The 27,026-nt window shown below is 41.6% G+C and overlaps 1 protein-coding gene across 29 annotated transcripts in view; it reads right to left on the bottom strand.

Annotated features, from left to right (window-relative positions):
* Positions 1-10,026: 10,026 nt before the first annotated feature.
* The window catches only part of ABLIM1 (actin binding LIM protein 1), a 205,634-nt gene continuing 188,634 nt past the window's right edge, over positions 10,027-27,026 (bottom strand). For 20 of the 29 annotated variants that reach the window (XM_053389134.1, XM_053389127.1, XM_053389129.1 and 17 more), the window contains 5 exons: positions 23,470-23,564; positions 23,279-23,375; positions 21,230-21,294; positions 19,650-19,710; positions 17,881-19,130 (listed from right to left, as the gene is read on the bottom strand). In XM_053389134.1, coding sequence (XP_053245109.1) covers positions 19,093-19,130; positions 19,650-19,710; positions 21,230-21,294; positions 23,279-23,375; positions 23,470-23,564 — 356 coding nt within the window. In that variant the 3' untranslated portion in view covers positions 17,881-19,092. Of the gene's footprint in view, positions 14,744-14,858; positions 14,940-17,879; positions 19,131-19,649; positions 19,711-21,229; positions 21,295-23,278; positions 23,376-23,469; positions 23,565-27,026 lie in introns of those variants that run through there. The other 9 variants (XM_053389113.1, XM_053389125.1, XM_053389107.1 and 6 more) reach the window with 2 other exon arrangements.

Below are 27,026 nucleotides of genomic sequence, written 5' to 3'. Positions count from 1 at the left end.
GCAGCATAACTTTTGCACCAAAAGGTCTTTCCTTTGCCTAAAGTGGAAAAGCTTAATGAAAGCTGCTTTGCTAGGGAGCCTAAAGGAAGGATATGGTTTCTCAGAACTGTGAGGTTACCATTTGTTTACTAATGGGGGGAAAGGCCATCTGTTAGAAAGACATATTTAACATTTTCACGCAGTATAGTTTGAGACAACTACATAATAGGATTAGACAACGGAGGTAAACTGGCTTTGTAAAAAATTAACGCGTTCAAGGCCCTTCCGTATTCTGGAATGTGTACGTTTAGAATATATTTTGGTATATGCTGAAAACGTGTACTGCTAGTGTTTCTTAGAATTAGAAGAAAGTTGACAGTAGCTCCTGCTTTTTCTCCTTTTTATTATTTGGACAAAAAGCAAAGACTGCCATGTTGGCCCATTAAGAACATTTGCAAAATTTCTTTATTAGGCTAATAGTGCGCAATCTTTAGAGTCCTGTAGAATTCTTCATGGTAGGAGGAGAATGGATGCACCTCATCTCCAGTTAGAGTGCCCTAAGGGTAAGTCCTAGTTAGAAATAAGTACCTGGAACAAAATACTCTCTGTAATTTCAGTACAGAAATAGCAAAATATAATGGATTTTTTTAAAAAAAGAAATACTTGAGGTCTGTGCTTTCTATACACCATCTCAATCAATACTTCAAGGGCACTAGCATTATACCATTATAAACAGCCAGGATCTCCCACCTGGAGCTCTTTCTGCCTCTCTGGTCTATCTAAAATATGATACCTGTTTGCTTGTGTGTGCTTTTTAAATGTTTATCCAGGATCTCCTATACTAGGATCTCCTTGTGACCCATTCTCCATTTCAGAATGGCAACTGGACCATGTGCTACCTTCCTTTTCTCCTTCTAGTGATACTAGTTCTTTTTAGCGTAGATGATGACCATAATGATACATTAGCCCACAAACCAATAATTAAGCTTCCTGACTGCCATTTTTAACCTTCAAATATCTCAAGTTAAGAAACAAGTCATGGCAAAACCTGGCATCATAAAGTCATATTAAACTAATAGCTCTGGGGAATAATCCTGAGTCACAAGGGGTAATTATGAACAGTAGTCAAGGCATAAGAGCCTCTGGCATTCCGAAATTGCACAAATGTGATGTTAAACCGCTTTGGGTTCCCCAGGAGATGAAGTGTCAGGCTCAGTATGAACATGCAGTAGAATAAGAAGTGCTTGAGTGGACTGTACCACTGCAGAGGCCAGGGGTGTGGTGCCATTTTAAACGCTTCCGCATGTAAAAACAACCTTTAAAAACTCTCTGCAAATAAATAAAACCTAGTTCATTAGGGAAGTGTAGCTCTTTATCACTCAGGATCCTAGTCCCAATTCCATGGCACATGTAGATCAGGCTTTGGTCTGCAAATGGACTCAGGTGTGACAGAGTCACTGTGCTTTCCGTAAGGGCATTCACTCCTGCCATTATGGTCCTATCACCTTCTTCCAATTATGCCTTAATACAGTCCTGCCCTATGACATTTGCCTTTGATTTACAGCAGTTGAATGTAACATTAGACTCTTGTCACTTAGGACGGATTACTTGTATCCAAAGAAAGGCAAACTAGGGGCCTCTCCAGACATCTTTTCAAAAATGTATTTGTTATTAATTGGGCTTGTGATGTTATACATTATCTTGCTTTCAATACTCTTTGCACCTGCAAACGTTTAAGGGTCAACAGAGTGCTTCATTTCCAGTCAGTGTATGTCCCATAACTTGCTGCTGACATCCTGTAACCTTTTATACCATAAATGGTTTTTTTCTGGGTTGTTGTTTTTTGTCCCACTTTCGTTGCACTATAGTGCAAAGGTGCCCCTCCAGACAAATCGCAGAATAACTAATAAAGCGAAATGATGTGTGGATGGTACAGTATAAATCCACCACTTGTTGGCATCCATCTGCCTTGGGAGAAAATGAAAGAGTGCGCCTTTGGGGTGAAGTCAAACGGTTGGATGTAGCCAGCCTTCATGTTTGCAGACATCTTTGTAGCGCAGAGTTGGTCTGCCAATGGACCTGGTGCCTGAAGCCAGCTCTCCGTAGAGCATGTCCTTGGGGATCCACCGCTAATGCACTATTATTGCTTCAATTACATCTTGCGGAATACACCCCATTGAAAAAACAATAGTTTGGAAGGGCCCTGGGAAAGTCAAGAAGGTTGGTCCTGGTCTGTATGTTATTTCTGAGTCTGTCCTTGCAATTCAGGTCATATGAAATGCACCTCCCCAGGCCCATTTTCCTTGCTGCCCCCTTTCACCTCTTTCAACAAGAACCTTTGTTATTATAACACCAGATAAAGCCTTCTAGTCTTCATTGCACCTGAAACTCAGCACTGGCGGCATCTGACTCACCTTGCCTCAGGGTAAGGCTGGCCTAGTAAAAATGCTCCCATCTTTTCCCATGAGATAAATGGTGCTTAGCTTCAAAACCAGACAACTCAATCATTCCAGGAAGTGACTAGGAGCCTGCCAGATAAGTGTTGATAGGGAGAGCGCCAAGGGACAAAAGGAGGAAGTTGGACCAGGCAGTGTTGGATGGAGGACTTAAATGGGACTAATGTTGAAAAGGGACCAGGAAACACAAGTGACTCTGGGCTGGGATTCTGGTGAGGGTTTCTCGAGGGCAGGTAGATTTATTTGGTTTGTTTTTAGAGGTGGTCTTAACTGTTTTTCTGGGCCCAAGGCTTCATCCTGGATGGAATATTTTGACATAGTTATCGACACAGCTGTGCCAATATGATGAACATGTGGTGCCACATCATGAGTGGGGAATGTTTTTCAGCTAGAGAGCCACTTTCCCTTCGAGGAAAGCTTCTGAGGGCCACATGCCAGTGGTAGGCAGAGCATTGACTTAATTTTCCCTTGTGCAGTAGGCCAGTTTCAGCACATACAGTTCCCTCACTGTCCTTCATTCAGACAAACAAGAGACATCATAATAGTTCAATGAAACATTCCGGTCAGGCAAAATACTGGGGGTGTGAAGCACAGCCCGTGAAGGGAGTGGCTTGGGAGAGTTTCCAGGGGACTTTTGACCCCTAGGTCTGAGGTTTCCCACCCATGTGCTACATGGTTACAATAAAAATCACCCTTCCCCCAAATTGGACAGCTTTTGCAATTGGTCCACAAGCGTGCAAGTGTTGTGACGTCCATTTCTTTCATGATAATAGTGTACCAGCCAAAATAAGTTCATTTGAGAACCTGCTAAATAAAATCCATGATTTTGTATAAATCGGGGAATGCAAGTTAGTGGAATAGGTGTGGTAATCTTACTCAAGCAAGACTAGAGAAGGGTGGGCAATGGTTCCACTCCCTGCTATCCTTTAGTGCTCCCTGTCCATTCATGAAGATACTTGCCTTTTCGATGGGGTTGTGTCTTTACTTTTTAAAAAAGGGAAGCCCAAATTTGTAGAATTCTCATGAGAGCCTTTCAGGCCCCAGCCAGATTGGGAGCATCACTCTCCGTTTTACAGAATCTGCTCTCCCATACCAGTTCTGAGCTGACGAACGGGTGTTTTTTCTGGAATATTCCCAGAGATAAAGTTTTGGGCCTTGGCTTTTTCCTTAGACACAGTGCACTTCAGTGCAGCCAAAGTCAATAGCCTTCCGCAGTTCTTCAAATTGCAGCTGCATATGGAGCTGCAGAATTTCTCACATAAACGTATAGCATGAAACTGAATTTATGTCGACATATCATTGAAAAAATAATGGATAAAAAAATATTCTGTCACAGACTTCAACACAAACAAGACAAGTGGGAATAGCTTCTGGTTGACACATCTATTGTGAATGGTTTCTTTTCTCTCTCCCATCCTCCTTGCCCCCCCCCCCTTTCCACTTCTGCTGATTTTTATGTGAGATGAGAAGTCAGCTTTGTAAACAAGAAATTTCAACCCTTATTTTCCCAGGCGGCCTAACAAATTCCACTGCTGTCTGCTAGCATCACTATGCATTTTGTGGAAATAGGTCACATTCTGCATATCTCTAACTGAAGTTACTATTGTTTACTTTTTTCCTTTTTAAAAAAAAGAGAAGTTGAGATAGTTGCTTCCCTACTTGGAAAAAAATCACTGTAATTCAAATGACTTTTTTGAAGGGGTCTGATCTATGTGCATGAGATCCTCTGGTAGAAGCAACTGAGAGAATATAAATAAAAGTTCAAAAGAAGAGGGAAACTTCCAGTGGGGATGAAACAGTTGAAATTCACTGGTTTGATAGGAAGATGGATGACTGGAAATACTGTTCTCTGACACAATTAGAACTTTATGTAGGACTTAAAAAAAAATTGTATCTGACCTAACATCCTGCTGTGAGGGTATTTCAGTTCTGCAGGAGCAGAACAGACACATTGGCCCCAATCCAACATGGAGTTAAGCCTGCTTAAGCCTGTGGATTCAATGACCTTAAACCCGTTTAACTTAGTGTTGGTTTGTGACCCCTCTGTGCAAAAGAGGCTTAACGAATTCTAGATATCCACATGTTAACTACTGCTTTTCAAGCTGTGCCTTCAAAATTCATTTATTTCAGTCATTTATGCCCTCCCGTTCTATTAGAATGTTCACCGTGTGTTAAAGTTTTTTAAATTAAAAAATATATACAGTATGACAATAATAGCAATAATGCAAGCCAACAACGGATAAAAGGAGGTAGCAAGCATCCTTGACATAAATGAGCTATCTAAAAACACAGCCACAAATTTAAAAAGTGCATACAGAGCAGATAACACATTAAAAACATTGCAATAATTAAACTGAAAGCTGTGATCTAAGCACAGAAACCAGGCAACAATAAAAGCCTGTTTAGGTGTAAGGTTTTAGAGGTCGTAAACTCTCCTTTCTTGGAAGTTTTAAAGCAAAGGTTTATCTGAATGAAGGTTGGAGATGGGTGCATATGCAGAAACCACTGACCTTTGCATGGCAGAAAATGTACAAAGCAGAGAGTCCTATCTGTTACCCTTTTATTTCTGAGACTTGTCTGCTTTTTCCTCTGTCCCCTCCCACCACAGGCATGTGGCTCCCAAAAGGTTGCCCACAAGGGAATGTGGCCCTCACTCTGCAAAAAGGTTCTCCATCCCTGTTCTGATGTACATACTGCAGCACTTTGTGCATTTACATCAGCCACTCCCCCAAAGGCTTCTGGGTTATCTAACTGAAGCCTGCCTGCTTGTCCTGCTCCCCACAAGGTGATAATTGGGACTAAGCACTTACCAGAATGCCACAGAGATTTCTCCTGGCAGCCACTTAACATTTAATTGGGGTATTAACGCCACCAAAGAAGCAATTTCTAATAATGATTCATTCACTAGCTGTCTTGAAAACAGTTTAGGATTATAAGCTTGCCTGCAGCTTTGGGTTCACAACAACTGGCCAATGCATGGCATTCCTTTAATCAAGGTTCACTGTATTTACCATGTCTGCCGGGATTTTAGGTTCCACAAACAAAGGCTTTCACAATAACAGATTATGATTTTTATTTTTAAGGGCCCAGGAGTTCAGCAAAGTCAAGAGCCTATGTCAGCTTTAAACAGCCACTGTTGGGTTCACAACAACTGGCCAATGCATGGCATTCCTTTAATCAAGGTCCACTGTATTTACCATGCCTGCCGGGATTCTAGGTTCCACAAAAAAAGGCTTCCACAATAAATGTTAACATTTATAACACTAGCGGTCACAAGTTGCTCAGCTGTGTGTTCATTTTCTCAGTTATATTAAAAATCCCAGGAAAAGAACTGTATTTGTTTATTATAATTAGGGTTGTGTGTATGTATTTTATGATTTTTGTCAGTAACCTTAACCCAGCAAACGTAACCCAAGAGTTTTTGATTTGCTATGTATGCTGACTCCGTACCATTTTGTTATTTCTTAATAGTTTACACATCTCCTTTGGTCTCCAAAATGCTTTTATGAATTCATATCTTGTTCTTCCTTGTATTATGTCTGCAGCCATTTCTGGCAATTTGATTATGTTTACACTTGCAAGGTAGGCCACTTTGCAGTGCATTATGCCATAATTCATAGAATCATATAGCAGGATGGGGGCTCAAACTCATGCAGGAAACTAGGGTTGCAAACAAAAAAAGAGGACACATTTTCCAACTTCTGCTTTTAACTATGGATCGCTATGATGACTCTCATTTTACATACCCCTGAAAAAGAGGGCGTGTCCTGGAAAAAAAGGACATATGGCAGTCCTAAGAAACATTGGGCTCATCTGGGATGTGACTGCAGGACCTCTTGCAGCTTAAAATCCTTGATACAAAATCGGAAGGATATGGCAGCATAGTGGCTGTTTAAAGCTGACATAGGTTCTTGACTTTGCTGGACTCCTGGACCCTTAAAAATAAAAACCATAATCTGTAAATGATTTTTTTGAAAAAGGCACCCACTTGAACAATTCATGACACTTTCCCTTTATCCAAGCTACAGAACTGAATCTGGACATGCTCCCAAGGTCCTTCTACAAAAGACAGGACTGAAGTCTTATTTAGTTACAGCTTCAAACCAATAAAAGCACAAGCAAAGATAACAAACAAGTATATTGGTGTATATGTAAATAACATTTTTGTTTCAGATTTCTCCCCTTGCTTTGGAGGAAACAATTTTTTAAACAGATGTGGTAAAGGGGGGGGGGGGGACACACTTGAAGTCATATGTTGTAGTTCCTAAAGGAAGTGGTCCCAAGGAGCCATATATATTTAACAGTAAATTAGTGCTGACATTTGACTGTGTTTCAATCAGATCTAGTTTTTGGCACTGTTATCTGTATTTTTAACATGCTGTGAAGATTCACTTTACCAGCTGCCTTGCTGTGTTGGGGAACGTAGTGCATTCCTTCATCATTACTCAGGGGTCAGAAACTCAGAATTATTTTAGTATCAGGGAAACAGGAAATAAAATGAGGCTTTTAGAGTTTGAAGGGTTTTTTGTTTTGTTTTTTTGTTTAAATGGGATTAAAAGTCTGCTAGTAAGTTCAGATATTAAAGAATGCCAAGAGAGAAGGATTTGAAGCCCCATTGTGAGGGTTAATAGCAAATGAACAAACTGCTTCTTCACATGGTGGCAAATGTTGTCCATAATAGGAGAATTATCAAGTTTCCTGTTTAAGGCTTCTCAAATATGAAGCAACTTTGGGGCTGAAACTTTAAAATTTGACGTTTATTCTGAAATTCAGTTAAGTTTTGCAGATCACTGACATGTTTTAGATGTGAGTTGTGACACTGCTAGTTTGGCATGGTGGCGCATGCCACCTTAAGCCACAATGGCATCAGGTGACCTGTTTTCATTTGCCCATGTGGTTTGAAATCAAACCTGGTGGGCGAAGGCACAGCACTTTGCAAGTGCCAACAACCAGTACCAATGCTAAAGTCTGTTGCCTGTTCAAACATCCTGGTGATTGTATGTGCTTTGCAGACACTGCCAGTCACCTGAAAGATGGTGCCTGCAAAGCCCACTGTTGGCCCAGCTGCATCTTTAGCTGCCTCTCAGATGAAAACAGATGGGGCAGGTGGGCTTGACTTGGCCAAAATAGCGTCACAGACAAAATGGGGAAGCCTAGTGGGCTTAACTAGGCCCATGGGTCAGAGGTTGCCCACTGCTGTCTGGGCTGGGAGAATGAATCATACGTAGAGAGCCAGTGTGGTGTAGTGGTTAAGAGCGGTAGACTCATAATCTGGTGAACCGGGTTTGATTCCCCGCTCCTCCACATGCAGCTGCTGGGTGACCTTGGGCTAGTCATACTTCTCTGAAGTCTCTCAGCCCCACTCACCTCACAGAGTGTTTGTTGTGGGGGAGGAAGGGAAAGGAGATTGTGAGCCGCTTTGAGACTCCTTTGGGTAGTGATAAAGCGGGATATCAAATCCAAACTCTTCTTCTTCTTCTAAACATGATTTGAAGAACAGAAACTGAATATTTCACTTGAAAATAGGGATCCTAGCTCAGACATGGACAAACTTAAGGCATGTACGATCTACTCTTTCTCCCAACCCCCAAATCCCAGTCCAGGATGTGTGCGCAGAGCTAAGCCAGTTACAGAGCTAAGACAATTGCAAACAACATCCCTTGAGTTATTACTGGGAACGAACTGTATGTGCAAGTGTAAATCTACATGTGAGTTAGCACAGAACAGAGATTCTAACAGCTGAATTTAAGAAGAAACTTTTCGCTGCTGAGAACATGCACAGGAAATGTCCAATCACACACTAAAGGAGATGCTGGCTATTCTGCAGAAAGTGGGTCATCCACACTCACTTGACACACTTAATCCTTGCAAGCCACAGCAGTGTGAGCCCTGGGAAGGCAATCTTGTGGAGTAGGCATAGGCAAGCAGTATAATGCTGCTGTGTAATTAAACTTGGATCCCAGAAGTATATATAGTAGCTTGAATTTTAAAAAATGGATCACTATTCTTCATCAGTAGCAGTATTTTTACTGGATAATGGTATTGATTTTAAATGCAACACACCAGTTGGGGAAGGAGTGAAAAACAAGAGTAGAAGGGAATGGAAAGAATTTCAAAAAGAAATGAGGCTCTGGAGGGGTAGAAAACAGGCCAACCCCCACCCCACCCCACCCCAAGTCATACACGCAAGAAGGCAGGCAGTTTTAAAGCATTTGACTCTTTATTGCCCTTCAACATGAAGAATGTTACATGTAGTGTCGCTTGAGTGCTGAACTGTGTTCTCATTGATCCTTGACAGATGCCCATGAGGCAGGTGGTTGTAGCACCTTGGATGCTTCTAGTGAGCAACTTGCTTCATAAAAGCCTAAAGGTGAACTGGGGCCTTATGAGTTCCCGCCATTCATTCTGTCCCTCCCAGGCTCTACTCACTGCCTCACTGGAATGATAGCTGGAGCTTCTCCCTCCTACAGCCTCTTGCCACTGGGCAGACACAGAGGAAAGAGGTATGTGGAATGTTCTCAAAGGGTTTTGGCTCAGCTTCAGTATCTGGAACTTGGTGGATGGTGGACAAGCCCTGCATGTGGCAGGCTGATTCTCCTCTGACTCTGAGGTCAAAGTTGAGGCCATGACAGAATAGGACTGGGAAGGCCCAGGTTCAAATCCCCAGTAGATGGTGACACTGACTGGGTGACCTTTGGCTGGTTACTATACCAAAGCCTAACCGGCCTCAGTGTTGTTATGAGACCAAAGTCCCCAGAGCTGTGGGGTGTGGACAAACATTGCCCCTTGTTATAGTAGCAAGTACAGTGCTACCTCGGGTTACATACACTTCAGGTTACATACGCTTCAGGTTACAGACTCCGCTAACCCAGAAACAGTGCTTCAGGTTAAGAACTTTGCTTCAGGATGAGAACAGAAATTGTGCAGCAGCGGCGGGGCGGCAGCAGGAGGCCCCATTAGCTAAAGTGGTGCTTCAGGTTAAGAACAGTTTCAGGTTAAGAACAGACCTCCAGAATGAATTAAGTACTTAACCCGAGGTACCACTGTATGTCCCTCTCATCAACTGATAACACAAAAGAAGGCCACTAAGTCTCAGCTTCCTCTACAATTGGCAAATAACAGGACTGTAAAAAGTTGTTCCTCCTGCCACTGTAATGAGCTACCACAGAAGCAGAACAAGAATAATATTTTCCACGTATCCCATATCAGAAGAAGCCAATTCCCTCACATTGATTTATGGACACCATTTGACTGCCAAACTGGGGGCCCAGTGAGATCTGGATGGTGGGCTTTCAGCTATGGGACTCAGCCCCACATGTTCCAAAGCAATTTAACTCCTCTTTTCCTAAATGTGCCCTCTGAGTGACTTTCCCTAATGCTTGTAGCCATGAAGGGCCTCTCTTTACCAAGGACTGTCCCACTCCCAAAATGCCCTCTCTCTTCCTGTAAACATTTGATAAAAAGCAACCCTTTGTCCCAAAGTACATCATCAGCCATCAGTGCAAAATCTGTTTTATATCAAGGTTTTGAAAGGGTGAACATGACACAACTAAATACATGAAACAAAAATATCCCAAGAGCACAATAAGAATAAAGTTCAAAACTTTATTTGTTTACTTGGTTTGAGTACAACAGTGATGTAGATTATAGTGGGGTGGTTGGGTGAGATGAACAGCAATGACGGCCAATGTTTCGTTTTGCAGAAGAAGCAGACTTAACAGTATAGATAGGTATTGGTGATTTTTTTTCTTAAACAGAGGCTCCAAATCAGAGCTGTCCTACAACAAAGGAGGAAGAACAAACAAACTTAACGGAAATAATCTGAAAAAGGTTACTTGGTTGCATTCTGGAAATTGGCTGCCCAGGAAAGGGAAGAAACATGTCATTAAAAACCTTGCAGTTAAAACTTATCAAAGTGGTGCAAAATATATCTCATTAAAGTGATCTTCCTACAGAATATTAATAAGGCTCCCTCACTACAAGGGTTGTCAGCAACTTTTACTATTTTGCACCAAATGATGTCATTAACAATACAAAGTGTTGTCATGGGAATACACAACAGTTGATAAAGGTTCTTTTCTGACCTTGCTGACTGAGAAATAACCTAACTGTGGCTCTTTCCATCAAATTCCATGGGATTTACATCAGACCTCGATTGTGCCAGTTGATTCAATGACAGATTAGTTTGGAAAACAGGCAATGCAAAGTAGTATCTGTTACCCTTGAAGAACCAGGCCTGGGAGCAAAGAGCAGCATGAATTTGCCACCGATTTATACTGCTGAACTCCACCAGCTTGCTGAAGTTAATTACCAAACCTCCTGTTAACGTTCATGGGTTTGGAAGGAAGTCTCCAGAAAATAATGATCCAACTTATGCAGTGTTATCATTCTGACACATGGGTGAACATCTTCAAGATGTAATAATGAGCATGATTTCATTTGCCTGCCTCGTTAGAAAACATTTTGCACAAAGAAGAAATTCACAAAACTACCTGAAACCCACATTATTTTCTTATGTCATGATTTGGGGTTAAACTATGCTTATTTGGCCACCTTTTCAAAGGCAGGAATTCAAGAAGGGCCTCTGTAGATTTGCCACTTTTGGGGGCAGCTATATTTCAGGCAGAAATTCAACTGGCATTGCTCCCCCCCCCTCAAACTGTTGGGAAAGCAACACCTGGGGAGAAATTATTTGTTTGTTTACTTATTGCTATAGTCCCTTATTAGCAAGAGACTGTCCTATTTGGAAAATAATGTCAACTAAAATGTTGCATTCTTTACAGTAGATGGAATTTGGGACCAGGAAGTAGAAATGTGTGAGAGAAGGGCGGGGGTAAAGAAAAATGTCCTTAGTTAAGCACCAAAAGGAAGCTCTCGCTGTGTTAGGACATGGCATTCTTCTGTGTGGCTGGAGCCTACAGAATATTGGTTCCCCACATGTTTAGAGGACACATGAGATGTTTTCCAAGTAGAAACCATGCAACAAGTGGTTCACCCACACTTTTAGCTTCTCTTAATCACTGAGCGGAGGGACGTCTGCTCAGCGTATGAGACAACTGGGAACTGATGCCATGCTTGGCAGTATAGAAAATGTGTAGAGTGTTGAAATCAGCTGGTGGGGCTGGAAGTTGGTTAATTTGTTTCACTGCATTCAGGATATACTATCTGTGCCCCTTTCTGTGAGACAGAGAGAAATGTATCTCCAGAGGTCATAGGCTGGGAAGCGGTAGCATGAAGGGAAGTGCAAAGCCAAATCACTGAGCTGTTGGATGTTGTGGCAGTGACAATAGCATGCCTAGGAATAAGGCATAGAACAGCCAGCCCATATATTCCTTTATAGATTAGCTTCCAAACCATTGTCTGATCTTGGTACAAATATCCATTTTTTCCTCTACTGAACAGTGTGGCCTATTGCAGGCCATTAATCCAGAATGTTCTTTTGATTGTAAATGGCAGTGAGTTTGAACTAATGAGTCAACACAATATAATGATGGAAAGTCTTACTATAATGCAAATATGGACTGAAAGTCTATTGGAGCATCCTAATGCTGCTACAACATCATGTGGGATATGTGACAAATTTTAGTGGGTGAGATGTTTAGGTTTCCACATAACATGGCTAACCTCCCCTGCAGAGCTGGGGTCCTTATTATTCTGCTGCCGGCATTCTCCTCCTGCTAACTGATAAAGGATCTGGCATATGACTTTACCAGGGAGCCACTTCATAAGCTGGTCATCAGTGTGGTGGTGAAAATGTTACCGCTCACTCTGCTTCCCAGAATTATGGTGTAGACATGTGGTAAGATTATTTTCACCACTTGACCAGGCTTTCACAAAAGACATGTGCTTGCATTTTACCACGTTCTTCTACAAATCAATATATAATGCATGAAAGATCCTCTTTACAAGAATATGGGCTTGGATGACCAACCTATCAAGCGCTTCTATGATAACACCTTTTGGCAAACGGTTCTCTCTGCTGAGCTCTTAAATGTAAGAGCAGGAAGTCCTGAATGTCCTGCCCTCAAAGGCATCCTTCAGGGGCTGCCATCCTATACATGCTTGAACAGAAGGAAGTCTCATTGAAGACAGTGGGCTTTACTTCTGAGTAAACATGTATAGTATTTCCCTGTAAGTGACGTGCTAGTGTCAAATTTCTATTGAAAACAACAGTGAAAACGGCAACAATCACCACTCAAAGTAAAAGATAAATGTATCAAGTGCATCCTACTGTTGGCAAGAAACAGCTCTGGAGTCTGTGAAAATATTAACTGTTCTGAAATGAACAGAATATGCACAGCCCTCTAAGCAGTTCTGCTAGATGAGGGCCACTTCACACAATGCTCAGGACTGCATGTAGATGAGGGAGCATCACTGAATTGAGAAACTGTCTTAGGCATTCCTTCTTCTAGGCACTGAGGATAAATAAAGCAAATAGCCTAGGCTGCAGCTTTGAAATATTACAAAAAAAGAAAACCCAAGCACTCTAACTATGGGTGAGCCTGTAGTTGCCTGAATAAAACCAAATCAAACACTGGCCTGGTTCCTATGTCATGCTAAGCCAAATGCATGGGCTCCAGGAGTGCTTCACTTCTCCATGGTCCTGCTGCCATGCAACACTGTGCTAAGCAAAGGCATGGCTCACTGGGTCGTCTGAACCCAGGCTTGTGGTTTAGCTCACTCCAGACTTAACCAGAAGTTGCAACCAAGATTCGCCCTATGATTCATGGTTTACTCAGGAGAGCTAAACCTCGAGCCTGGGTTCAGATGACCCAAGGCAAGGTTTAGCTTAGCACAGCAGTACAAGGACCAGGGAGGAGCAAAGTCACTACGGTCTCCTCTCTGGGAACATGTACAGTTGCACTGACTAAGCCATGATTTGGCTTAGCATGATATGCAAATCAGGCCATTACTTAACTTGATAGTGTGCTGTGTCATCAAAGCATCCAAGAAAGTGGCTGATCTGTCACTTTTAGCAGCAAAATTTCCAGGAGGTGTCTTGTTTCGTAGCATCTCGTCTACAAAGTGGATTAAATACCATTTTTTTGTCACAGACATTCTGGAGTTCAACTGTACAGCACGCCAATGGATGTATGCTGGTATAGGAGACAGTAGCCCCGATTCAGTCTTTCCCTTTGTAATGGGATGGACCTTGCTTTGGTGTAGTCAGGTCCCTTCCCACACTATTGATGTTTGCAGGGTTGAGCCATCTTTGCAGGGATGATGTGATTATTTCCCATCTGCTAGACATCATAACAGGTGGTGACAGCATGGGAAGCAACGACATAATTGCAAGAGCCCACCTACTAGTTCTTTAGAAACATTACCAAAGCAGCATGTGGCTATCCCATGCCCCATGGATTGCCACATGGCACAAGTAGCACCTGAATTAAGCCTACACCTGTATTTCACTTTGGAAATACTTTTCTCAACACAGAACGAGAAAACCAACTCTTTCATTTTTGGCTTGCTGCTCTTGTTAACACTTAGCAAACTCGCTTAAAGCCGGACAAAGGGAGGAGAGAAGACTTGACAACGAAATAAGATAATTTGTTCTTAAGATTCCTAGCAGATGTGCGCAAGTGCAAGCTGGGAGTTTCCTTGCAAAGAATTTGGCTGGTATGCAGCAGAACTCTGGCTCAGTGGCCTGCTTTGCTGATGGGCACTGCAACAATAATAGGCCATTTGAAGGCAAGGCCAATTAATTGTAATGGCTGTGCCCAAAGGATAAATATATTACACAGGATTCCTTCGTTAGCTACAGAATATAGTCATTCATTCCTTGGAGAGACCATGACGACGTAATTGTGGGTTGGCATCCTATTGGCACTTCCTGGCTCTATCAGCATTGCCCCTTGACCTTTAAATAAAAGTGAAGGGAAATGAGGGAGGGCAGAGCAGCTCCACATTATGTATTGATGCCATGTAAAAACTTTATAATGCATAAAGACCACTGCTGAGATTTAGAATGTCAACATTTTTGGGTCACAACTCTCTGGCAAGCTTGAAAGGCCCTTGCACAACTGCAAGGAATATATAGGTGCCTTTCTCAGATTTTCCCTTTAACCCCCATTTCATCTCTCTCTCTCTCTCTCTCTGTCTCTCGTGGTTGCTCTCCAAAAAGCGTTTGAACTTAAGTATGATACATTATCCTATATGTGGTATTTTCTCCCCTCCAAAGGAGAGAATGGGATTCAGAAGAGTTTGGCTTTCTTCTTCATGTCGTTGCGTCTCCAGAGAGGTAATTTATCAAATTCCTGTATCGTCATGCCGAATATTTCTTGGAAAACCTCAGGTGCTAAGTGACGCTGAAGGAAGACAAGGAAAAGGGCAGCTATCAGTCCAAATGTTTAAACAAGAGACTTGTATCCTTTTAAAACCATTAGCCCAAACATCTGTTTGGGGAGTCTGATATTCTCTTACCTCCAGCCTGGTTCTATCCACTTCTCGTAGAATTTTACTTCGCCCTCTGTTGGACACCATGAGCAGTTCATAGGGGAATATCTGTTAATGGTATACAAGAAGCATTTATGTAGATTTAGAGCACCCCAAAAAGACACCATTAAGCTCACAAGCAGAATGCAGTCACTGTTGGCAGACAGCTTCAAGTTCGCTAAAAGGCTGCCTTAAGTATTTGAGTGTAATGTGCACTGTTTCCTTGAATCCTTTGTTCCTTAAAAAATAAATAAATCATACTTAGCAGGATGTCTATACGAGTTCATTTTTGCACAACATCATACTAAAAATATATGTGGATTCTGCATATAATCCCATTTCATTTTCTGGATTATCCTTGATGGGGACATTGCCCATTTTGGTTTGTTCACATGAAAAATAACTACTTCATTAATGAAGGTACAATCGTTAGGTCTGAACAAGTATCTCAATCATGTGTCTTTTCTTCTACCCTTGTCCAGTCCAGTTGAAGCTGATTTTTCACATATCCACCATAGCTAGCTACCTTTGTTCTGCTGATTCAGTGGTTTTGTGTGTTGTGGAATTTACTAAGCAATTTAATAGGTGTTTCTTGATTAGAAGATAGTAATGGTGGACAAGTTTCTCTTATACTAGACATAGAATCATAGAACTGTGGTGTTGAAAGAGACCATGAGGGTCATCTATTTGAACCCCCTGCAATGCAGGAATCCTTTGCCAATCATGGAGCTAAAACCCATGATTAAGAGTCTTGTGCTCTACCAACTGACCTATCCCAGCTCCATGCAGTAGAGGTTGGTCTATTCTGCTAAATGGATCACTGTCCCACCAACCTCAGTCTGCCCCCAGTCAGCCCCAACTTGCCTGCCTTCTTACTTACAACTAATACACTGGCTGTCACCTTCCTCCTCCTTAGTTTGAGTTTTGTATGTGTAGGGCAAACAGGTATAGGGACAAAACTAGAATTGGCTCGCCTTGTCATTGGCTCTAGCTCTATCTACCATTGTCTCCCTTTCTACCCTACTAACCCCCAATGGACACCAGTCACCACAGCATAAGAAAGGGATTGTTTTGTCCACACTTCTGCTTGTTCCAATGCTTTCCTCTAGGAAAACCTACTCTTTACTGCTGAATTGGAGCAAACGTCAATCAGGTTTTCCATAATGCGGAATATGGTGTACCAGTAGGAGGAAATGAAACTTCTTGTCCTTTCTAGCTCTATCAAGGTATCTAAACAAGAGTTCTTTATCTGAGCTACTGGCTGAATATGCCAATGATCAGGGCCCAATTTTCCACTCCTTGAAGGTAGTAAGAGACTTTTGTCAATTTTTTTAAACTGTCAATAAAATGGTGGGACCTAATTGAGACCACTAGTTGTTTTATTAGCTGCAACACCTAATGAAGATTTCAGAAGTTCAATAAAGAAGATAAAGTCATCAAACATATACCACTTAGTTTATTGTAATTATTTAAATGATGTGTACTTTATATACAGCTTGGAAGAGAATTGGTAGTGGAATATGACAATTATACAATTCACTTTACTATATAACTTTAAATACATTTTTTTAATGCTATACAATGCAACATAAAACTAACATACATTATTGTAACAAAATTAGCCAAAATTCCACAAACTTTGCTGAGAACTTTGAAGTCATTAATCATATTCCTATATTTTACAAAACCACAGAGTAGTGCTCTTAAAAATATTTTGAGTCCAAAATTGGGCAGAATTCTCAGGTTGGTTGCTTTCATGGTTGGCATCAAGCTAACGCATCTCGTCAGTACAAGGATTTATGCTAAACCTCCCATCTCCCATAAACTTCCCATACATGGCCTCCCCAAATCTGCTTTGGAGAGTTGAGGAATCCCCTAGAAGAGATTTAGGAGCACCAGGCAAGGAGAGGCGGAAAGTTATGTTGCACAAGCATCCATTCTTATCCTGGTGGGACAAGTTCATTGGATACAGCCCCATAGTTTTAAAGATCAACTATTATGACAGTAGTGAGGAATTTATGACCTGTGGGCCTAATCAGGTTCAGCAGGGGGTCCTGCTGCAAGGCTTTCCACCTGCCCTAACCTGATGTCACACATGACATCAGTGGTGCGCAGTGCTTTTTTTCAGCAGGAGTGTGCCAGAACTCCCCACTCACCTCTTGCCTTTACATACTTCTGAGAAGCCCAAAATTGAAGCTGTCCAACATGTGTGAGTCTACACTTTTTCTTAAGATCCATGACTCCACCTAGCTCCTAGTCGCTCCTAGCTGTGACTGGTCAGGCTATGGGGTGGTGCCAATTCATAGTTCCTTTTCTTCAATCAACCCCTTGTGTAGCAGCAGCAGGCTTTAAGCTTTGCTGCCAGGTCTCTACCGTTGCACGTATGTGCAATTGTGCAAGGGCCTGAATATAAGAGAACGAGGGAAGTGGAGGTGCATTTATTTGACCTACACCAGAACAAGGGGAAAACCCCAAACTAGCTAGGGAGACAGTTTGCCGTCATTTTTTTAGCACCTCTGCAGGCAGTGAACATGGCTTCTATCAAGCCAGCATCTATTTAGGGCTGCCTTGAGTCACCTGGTGACTTACTGTAACAACTTCATGGTGAGTTCCAACACCTATGTTTCTTGGAAAAAAGCACTAGAAGTGGGGTAGGTAAAGATGTGGCTCCCTGCTGAAAGGGGTGTTTAGCAGGCACCACTGCTCAGTTACAGACTGTGCCCTGTGGGTTCTTATAACTGTGGCTGTCAGAAGCTTGGTGCTGAAAGCTTACCAGTTTCAAGTTTTACTGAACGCTGCTGTCTATTCCCCAGGAAATATTAGCTGCTCTTGCCCTGTATACATCAATGAGATATGTCCTACAGTCCAAAGCAAGATAGGGCTGGCACATAAGGAGCAACATTTTGGGGGGTGAGGGGGACAGACCACAGGGCTACAAGCACAAACTACGACCATTTCATAGGCAAACCATCACTGTCTTGAATGAAAGTGAATAATGTCTGCACTTGCCTTTGGTTCCAACATGTTAGGCATAGACACTCCTCGGTCCATTCGCATTCCGGGGACATGACCATCTGGGAGGGACTGTATCAGATATAGGTAAACATCAGACACACAGGTTACATGCACACACACATAGAAAGGGTAAAGGCATTCAAGGTGAATATGGACATGAATTTATACTATGATCCCATGTTAGATCTTTACATCAGCCAATGGAATACTATTATTACGTACTCCTTAAGCAAGTTAACAATCTGGTTTCTATGATGTCCAACAAAAGCATTCCCAGTAGTAAAGATTAAGTAGCAAGTTAAGAGAATCTTTCTGGTTCTAAGGACCAAAGAATTGACCTACTGGATCAGACCAAAGATCCATCAGATCCAGCATTCTGTTTCCAAGAGTGGCTAGCTAGATGCCTCTGGGAAGCTTATAAACAGGGCTAGCAGGCAGCAGCATTTCCCCCCAGTATCTGGTATTAATAAATCAGTTTGTAGGGGAGGAAGAGGAATGACGGGCAATATTGTCTCACAGAACTGACTTGTCATCTTCTATGTTACTTTTCCAGCTATACTTTACTCTGAAGTTTTTGCTCTATTGTAAAAAAATCTGCCCAGTAAAATGGCAAGTTCCTACCTATCCCAGGCTGAAAAAGACTTTCCACATTAATAGCATAATATACAATAAAGATTCTGTCCAGATCATCTCTTCCTAAGAATTTTACATAGAATTTAGAGTTAGGGCTGGCGTTTAGAAGAAACAACAACCCTTTTTATTGGTCAATCAATGGATCTTCATGTCAGTGTTATATGAGGTCATTTGCTGGCTATTTCTTCCATGCCCACAACCACATACAAAGGAGGAAAGGTCAGGGAATCATATGTGGAAAATAGGAAGATGGTATGGCTTCAGAAAGAGGAGAGTTATTGTCTGGACCTCCCTTGTTTGGAACCAGAGAGATCAGGAGAAACCTGATGGAGAAACAACTGCCACAGGTGGCTTTCAGGTCAGTCTTCCAAAAGCTTACCAAGCAAGTCACAAAACTGGCCTATGCAAGTTATTGTGTTAGCTGTGCCCTTTTCCACAGTGATATAAGTTTACATCATTGGTTAGAAATGAAACATGCGGATAAACATGTGCTAAGAAACTCTTCCCTGTAGCGGAAATTCAGACTTGAGTCACATAGTGGATGAATTGTCGATGAAGTTGGTTAGATACTTGGTTACTTGATGGAAGAAAATCTGTACTGTACCTGAAAATCTGAAAAGTGATGGGGATGGGGTGGGGAGAGAAACAGCATCAGGATTAGGATGCCAAACAATACGTGTTTCATTTAATCCCCGAGCTCCTAACTTGCAGGAATCAACTAAATGTTTCCCAAACCTGGGTCTCCAGCTTTTTTGGACTATAACTCCCATCATCCCTAGTTAGCAGGTCAGGGATGATGAGAACTGTAGTTGAAAAAATAGCTGGAGACCCAAGTTTGGGAAATACTGAACTAAATGATCAGAATCAAGCAGACAAAAATACAGATCCATATGCATAAAATAAAATACGGTTTTAATGTACACATTCCCCTCTTTATTTTAACTTGTTCTCAGTGCTGAAGAACCAGATTCATTTGCAAGAACAAAAATGTGTACATTGCAGGGATAAGTAAGGTGCTCACCAGTCTGCTATGAGAATAGACTAACCACAAAAGCAGGCCACAAAACCCCAAGCGTATAGGTTACAGATAAAGCAGCACACAAAAGAAAACCATATTTCTCATCGTGTTACCTCGAGCAGCGCTGCTCACATCCCCATAGCTGTTGTACTGACCAAAGTCTGTAGAGACCGGCTAGAAGAAGACACAAATGGACACGTCAACCACATTGTTGATCTGGAGGTGTCAAAAATATGCAGCATATGCACATAAAAACAGACCACAAAAGAAGAGAAAATAGGGTAGTGGGGAAGAGATGACTGTACTGAAGCATTGGGTCTGTGAAACAGGAAACACTTGAATGAGCGGGGAGAAGTAGCAAAGATCCCAAAGAGGTGAAAAGCCACAGTGAGCTCCCGTTGCTCGGTCCCTACTCCTGCCAACCTAGCAGTTCGAAAGCACGTCACAGTGCAATTAGATAAATAGGTACCGCTCTGGTGGGAAGGTAAACAGCGTTTCCGTGTGCTGCTCTGGTTCCCCAGAAGTGGCTTAGTCATGCTGGCCACATGACCTGGAAGCTGTACGGCGGCTCCCTCGGCCAGTAAAGCGAGATGAGCACCGCAACCCCAGAGTCGTTCGTGACTGGACCTAACGCTCAGGGGTCCCTTTACCTTTACCTGAAGGGTATGGAGTAGTCAGCGATTGATCATTGTACTTTTGCTGCCAGGGTAGCAATTCTGGATTCATTAGGTCTTTACCTCAAATGCTGAAGTATCTTGGGCCAGGCCTGATTTTCCCCTCAAAGCATGTACAACCCATTCTTCAGCCACAAAAGCTTCCACAACAGCTTACAAATCAATAAAAATAACAGTGTGCTTGCACTCAGGCTTATAACACAGAAGATAAAGTGATGGGAGGGAAGAGGAAAACAAACAAACTCAGGCATCAAATTATTGATACCCAACTGGCGGCATTAGGTTTTTCTGAACTGTATTTTAAAAGTTTAGGGATGGAATTCACTAAAAAAGTTGAAGCAAATATCATCTGATGTATTGCTTAAGATACATAAAGAATATACAGTGAAACCTCGGTTTTTGAGCATCTTGGAAGCCAAACATTTTGGTTTTCGAACACCGAAAACCCGGAAGTGATTGCTTCCATTTTCGAACATGCCTTGGAAGTTGAACGGCTTCCGCGGTGTTTTTTCAATTTTCACCATTGAAACTGACATTCTCCCTTTGTGCCTCAGTTGTCAAACGTTTCCAAAGTTGAACGGTCTTCCAGAACGGATTACATTCAACAACCGGAGTTCCACTGTACATCAGTTTCTAATATTGCACCACTGCATAAGAATTCCCCTTGTGTTCCTTTTGTGCTACATTGTTATTTTAAGGATTTTCAGAAATGGAGAGATAAGGTAGTGTTAACTAAAGCCCAGTTATATCTGATGCCTTCAACTATTTTAGGATTGTCCAGAAATATGGCATACAGTACTCTGAATGTATCTATCCTTGTTTGAATGCATTGAGAGAGCAATACTTGGGAAGCTATGTGAATCTATAATCACTTGCATTTCCTGAACTCTAGAACAGATAAAGGGTTTTAGGGCCACCTACTTTCAATTAATACCATTTGGAGACTCCATGAAATTCCTAACAAAATAACAACACATATGACATATGACCCTGTCTTATAATAAATGTTGACTGTTTACCCTATGAAGTCCATTTCTTCCATAGCCAGGAAGGGAAGAGGTTTTGGAAGCAGCTGCATGTGGAGCTAAACAGAAAAGGGAGAAGGAAATATCAAAAACGTAACAATTTATGTTAGGACAGAAACAATAACACACACATTCAAAAAGTCGAAGTCAGTACATTTTAGAAATCAGTTTAAAGAACCCACAAGATTTTCTCCAAAAGGAATCTAGGAATTATAAGTTTGAAGCAAACTTGGCCTTATTATATGGAATTTAGTTTTAACAAAATCCCTCTTCAAAATAAACAGGAGGGTGGGGGTTCAGCATTCTGGATCGTGCAGGGGTGCTGCATGGGCTATACAATGTTCCCTGCTGCTCATTTTCTAGAAGTTGGAAGGTGATTGAAATGGTGACTGAGGGGTGATGGAACTAGCCCACTCACCCCCACCTGCTTACATTTCTGTCTTAAGGAAAGCCATTTTCAGGGGTCACAAAGCCCCCTGTCCTCTGTTTCTCTTCAAAAAGATGGGGGTATACAATCCTCTATGTTGCTTAAAATGCACTTCTTTTTTGGCCCACAGTTAGTAGGTAAGCACAAAAGGCTCAGTGGTTTAGACCACAGCGCCACCTGCGTTGGGGTGAGTTCCTGTTGCTCTGTCCCTGCTCCTGCCAACCTAGCAGTTCAAAAGCACGCCAGTGCAAGTAGATAAACAGGTGGTGGGAAGGTAAACAGCATTTCCGTGCACTCTGGCTTCTCTCACAGTGTTCCGCTGTGCCAGAAACGGTTTAGTCATGCTGGCCACATGACCCAGAAAGCTGTCTTTGGGCAAATGCCGGCTCCCTCAGCCTGAAAGCGAGATGAGTGCCACAACCTCACAGTCACCTTTGACTGGACCTAACCGTCCACGGGTCCTTTACCTTTTACCTTTACTAGGTAGGCAGTTGTGCTTTTATCACAAGTACTTCCATCTTAGAGTTTTGAAAAGTGCATGAAGGACATACAATCCAATTATACAGAATCATACACATCCTCCTATAAACAAACAGTTAAGCAGTAATTATAAAATGCAGTCTTTTCTCTGGAATGTATCATAGTTTGCCCATACGACCTGTCTAGTGAGCCAGTGATTCCGTTTTCTATGATCCAGCACTTTGGAATGTGCTGCCCTGCTCCCTGAGGCAATGCTGATTTCCTCTCCCAATGTGGGAAAGGCTAAAAGGCTATGAGAAGCATAAATATCAACAAGGTGTATGCCACTTTTTAAACATGATTTCCTGACCTAGCTTGTTGGCTTTTCAGGAACACTAATATTGCCGTGACCTCAGCAGTAATCTACATTTTATATGTTATTCATTTAGGCAAGTTAGGAATCATAATCTCATAAAAGATGCTTGTTGTAAAATGTGCAACTCAGTATTTGTTTTCTAAATTAAATGCTGTTGCTTTTTAAATCTTGATGCAAATGAGGGTTTTTTTAAAAAAAGAATTATCTGAATTAGTCATCAAACTTCAGGCTCTATACAAGGCTATTTTTTTAACTCGTTTAAGTTACTGCCAACCACATAATTTTTTTTTCTAATTTGAGAACTAGTTGAAGATTAATTGGAGTAAGCAACATACCGCCAATATTTTTCTGTTTCTTTACAGACCAAAGCAAAGGAAGCTTTCCCAAGAAATCAGCACCAACAATTTTCGTACTGTTCATAAAAATTCTGATCTCCTGGATCAGCAGGCTTTCAAACAACATCATGATATTTCCTCTGTAATCTGGGAATATATTTACTCCCCAGCCATTTCCTCATTTGATTTATTTAAGATGTGCCAAGGATCTGGAATCGGGAAACCCCAATTCTTGCACAAGGCATTCTGAGAATGTATTGTGAAAAACAGCCAGCGATAAAACGGCAGATGGTGAACACAGGAGTGATAAAAACAGCTTCACATGTGCGGCACTGATCAACATCTTTTCGCAGAACCAGCAATAGAACAGATGAAAAAATTGATTTTATTTTAGGCAGCCTAATCCATCATTTCCTATAGACCACCCATGTATGCTTTTCGCTTACATGAATTAACTGGAGAGTCATAACGGCTGCTGGGAAGTGAAGACCTTTCCTTCTCCATTTCTTCTTTTAATATCAATTGTCCCAGACCTGAGTTGAGCTGCAAAAATGGGAATTAAAAATTGTATGTAAGCTATTGAAAACATCCAGTTCAATTGGCACAGATGAGTGATTCACATCAATATCATAACCACCTTCATCAGTTGTTCCTCCTGTAGCTGCCGGCGTCTCTGAAGCTCCTCAAGATCTTCATCTCTGCCAGTGGATCTGCGGCGCATGTCAGAACCTACTTCCACAAAACCACAGCACAAAGAGAGCTTCTTGCACAACTGTACACAAAGATTGACAACCATTACCCATGTCTCCTTAGGCCTGCCGAATAAAATTTGCTTGCTGAATAACAAAACTAAACTCCACTAAACACATAGCCAGACGTTCTATCAATTTTGTTTCAGAAATAGCCATGATATACTTATCTCCAGTTTAACTCTGTCACCTTCTGCGTAGAACCCAAATTTTTGTTACCTCCTAAGTGTGACATATACTGTAAATACTGTGGTTTCACTCATTTTACTAGAGGGCCATGTTGAGGAAAACTGAGTACCGACAGCCAAACTCCTGAAAATAGATATTTGGTAAAGTCCCATCGATACAACCATTGCTTGTATCTTTCTCCTCTGTGTTCCTAATTGAGAGGCCATGGTAGAGCTAATTTGGCCCAGGGCTTCAATTTTCTAAATATTAATTTTGCACGTTTTAGCTAATTTTTTCAAGTGGTAAGTGAATCTCTCGTACACATTGTGGGCTGGATTCTGAGGCATGAGTAGAAAAAGTTTTGGCAAAATTCTGTCCCCAAAACTTTCGTACAATAGCTAGAGGAAGACTTTGCACAACTTGGACTTGCATAAGCATGCATCCTGAAGTTTGTGCAAGAACTTGTGTTACAGAAGTGTACCATCGGATTTCAGCTCTCACAATAAGCATCTTGTGCTATGTTCAAAATAGCCCTTATGCTTATGTAAGGGGACTTCCACTTTCTAAAGGGCACCTCTACGTCCAACTCCATTAAGTAAATTAAAACTTTGTCAGTTGTAACTACAGGGAATAATATCATAAAGAACTTGGGAATTAGGTGGGCTCTTTTAATAAAAGCTTTAGGATGAAAGATTTGAGCAACTCCATTTCCAGTTACCAATGGGAAGCTGAGATTTGGCCCATGTTTTTAGTGATATATGTTGTTATTATTACATTTATAACCCACCTTTCCTCCACTGAGCTCAAAGTGGGGTACATGGTTCTTCCCCTCTGCATTTTATTCCCACAACTCTATGTATGAGGTAGGCATAGCTAAAGTTTTAGAATTTCTCTCTCTCTCTCTCTCTCTTGCACTCTCCACAGGTTCACCAAGGAGAGGTATATAATATACTATTGCAAGAAAACAACAAAAGCCCTGAATCAATGGTTAAGGACTTTTTTAAAGTTTTGAAAAGATCTAAGAAATAATCAAGAATAGTGGTTGGATAAACATTTGGTCTTGAATCTAGAAACCCTGGACATTATTTCAGGCTGTAATCATATACACATTCACTTGGGTTTAAGTCTCACTGAACTCAGTGGGACTTATTTCTGAGCAGAATGGCTAAGACTGTGCTATGAAGTTTTTCTTCTTCTATGAAACATACATAATATTGACCCAGCTTACAAGGCTGTTGTGTAAAGCACTCTGCCAATCAGAAGAACTACATTTAAGATAAATAACATTTCAGGTTCCACAGTAAGTAAAACCTAAAATAAAGTATTAACCCAAGCATATTAATTCAGTTATTTTGCAAAGACTGCAAATGATTATGGATTTTTAAAATAGGGAAACACTGGAAATGTGAATAGGAAGGGTAAGATATGCAAGCAAAATGGACATGGGGACAATGGTGTATAAAGCAGATGTGGTGAACCATTGGCTCTCCAGGTGTTGCTCCCAACATCCTTGGCCAGTGGCCATGCTGCTGATGGCAGTTGTAGTTTAGTAACATCTGGAGACCCAAAGGTTCCCCACACCTAATGTATCATGACCGTGAGTACAGAACCATGAGCTTAGCTAGATATTACATGCATATACATGCATTTAAATATCAAACGATGATTTTAAGAAGCAGAAACGGCTTCAAGAGTGTACATAACCCCTCCCGCCTGCCATTTTCCTGCTGCAAGTTCCTGCTTCCCAGGCTGCTTTTCCCCAAACACTGTTCTAGATGTATATTTTTTTCTGTCTTCTCACAAGCATGATTCTGGAGCCCAGTTTGCAGGGAGAAGCATTGCAGTGGGAAAATGGTACACAGGAGTAAGATTAGGCACCCTCTTCTCTCCTGCCACTACTGCTTGCTGAAGACAGCCAGCTCCTGAAGTCACTTTTCCTTGCTCAAAGCACACACACACACACCCTATGAAATCTCTGCTGCCCCTGGGTCCTTCTGCATTTTGAACCTTTAGCAGACGTTGCTAACATTTTCCAAAATGTAATATAACTGTTTCCTGTTTCTTATAAAGCTGACCACATTCCATGTTAGAAGAATAAATTATTTTCTTTAGAGATCCCCAAATGCCTGCTGTAGGTCCAATTCACCTGTGCCTTCTGGATTTGGTGAAGTCAGTATGAGATGATTTTAGCTATGGCCATTTCATATGGTGAGTATGCTGGCTTCATACACCCTATTATAGTCAGAGCTAATGCTTACTATGACCCATGGCGAACAAGCCCTCATCCTCATCTGTGTCACAGTATATGTGGAATTTGTTACCCAGTCATTTAATATTAATTTTAATAATATACTTAGGGTGCAGTCATAGAATAATTTTGAAGGGAAAATCACCACTGTGAGATCCCCCCTCCATAAAGCTGGCATTGCAAAAATCTCTTTATGCTGACATGATCACACAATGCTGACAAAAAAGGTAACATTGATGTGATGTTGTAAAATCACCTCACACTGAGTTCCCCAGCTAACATGAGAATCAGGCTTGTGTATGCAACCAACCGTTAACAGGTAACCAACAGTTATTGTATTTAAATAATCATGTGGACAGATAATATGACGATACATATTGGGTTTTAACAAAAAAAGTGTTTTTAAAAATGAAAAAAGCATGGAAAATAAAATTAATATCTTAAGGCACAAATATGATGCTAATAGTAGGCCACTTTTAACTTCATTTATTTGGAAATCTGCTTGTGCTATGTATTGAAATCAAGAACTTTAAGGACATTTTGCAGCCTGAGATGATGGACTCATGTCCCTTCACTCAGTTCCATGAACAGAAGTCCATAGGACTGGCAACTGACTCTTGCTCCAACACTGGCAACAGGATAACATCTTCCATTGCAGCTAAGGGCAGGAGGCTACCTTAGGAGGTGCAGGACAGGCTATGTGGCCCCACAGCTATGACCTCAAACACCTTGCCTCACTCATGCACTGTGCCACCTGGCACCTGCTCACTACCTGGTCAAACAAACATTGCAATTCAGCAGCAGTGGTGCCAATGCCTGGGCACCAGCTCAGGATGATGTGTATGTCTGATCGCAGAGTATGTCCCCCAGCACCTGCTGCCAAATGTGGCTGCCTCAGGTTTTCTAATAATATGACTCACCCTGTCTGTATCTTTGGTTTCCTATCCTAATTAGATACAGTGAAAAGGTGTTGTAGTAAGAAAATCCTTAAACAAGTCGGGCTTCATTGCAGCAGTCAATTTAACACAT

This window comes from Podarcis raffonei, chromosome 5 (assembly GCF_027172205.1).
Source record: "Podarcis raffonei isolate rPodRaf1 chromosome 5, rPodRaf1.pri, whole genome shotgun sequence".
Taxonomy (NCBI): domain Eukaryota; kingdom Metazoa; phylum Chordata; class Lepidosauria; order Squamata; family Lacertidae; genus Podarcis; species Podarcis raffonei.
The sequence above is the reverse complement of the archived record's forward strand: the minus strand, read 5'-3'. Positions and strand labels throughout refer to the sequence as shown.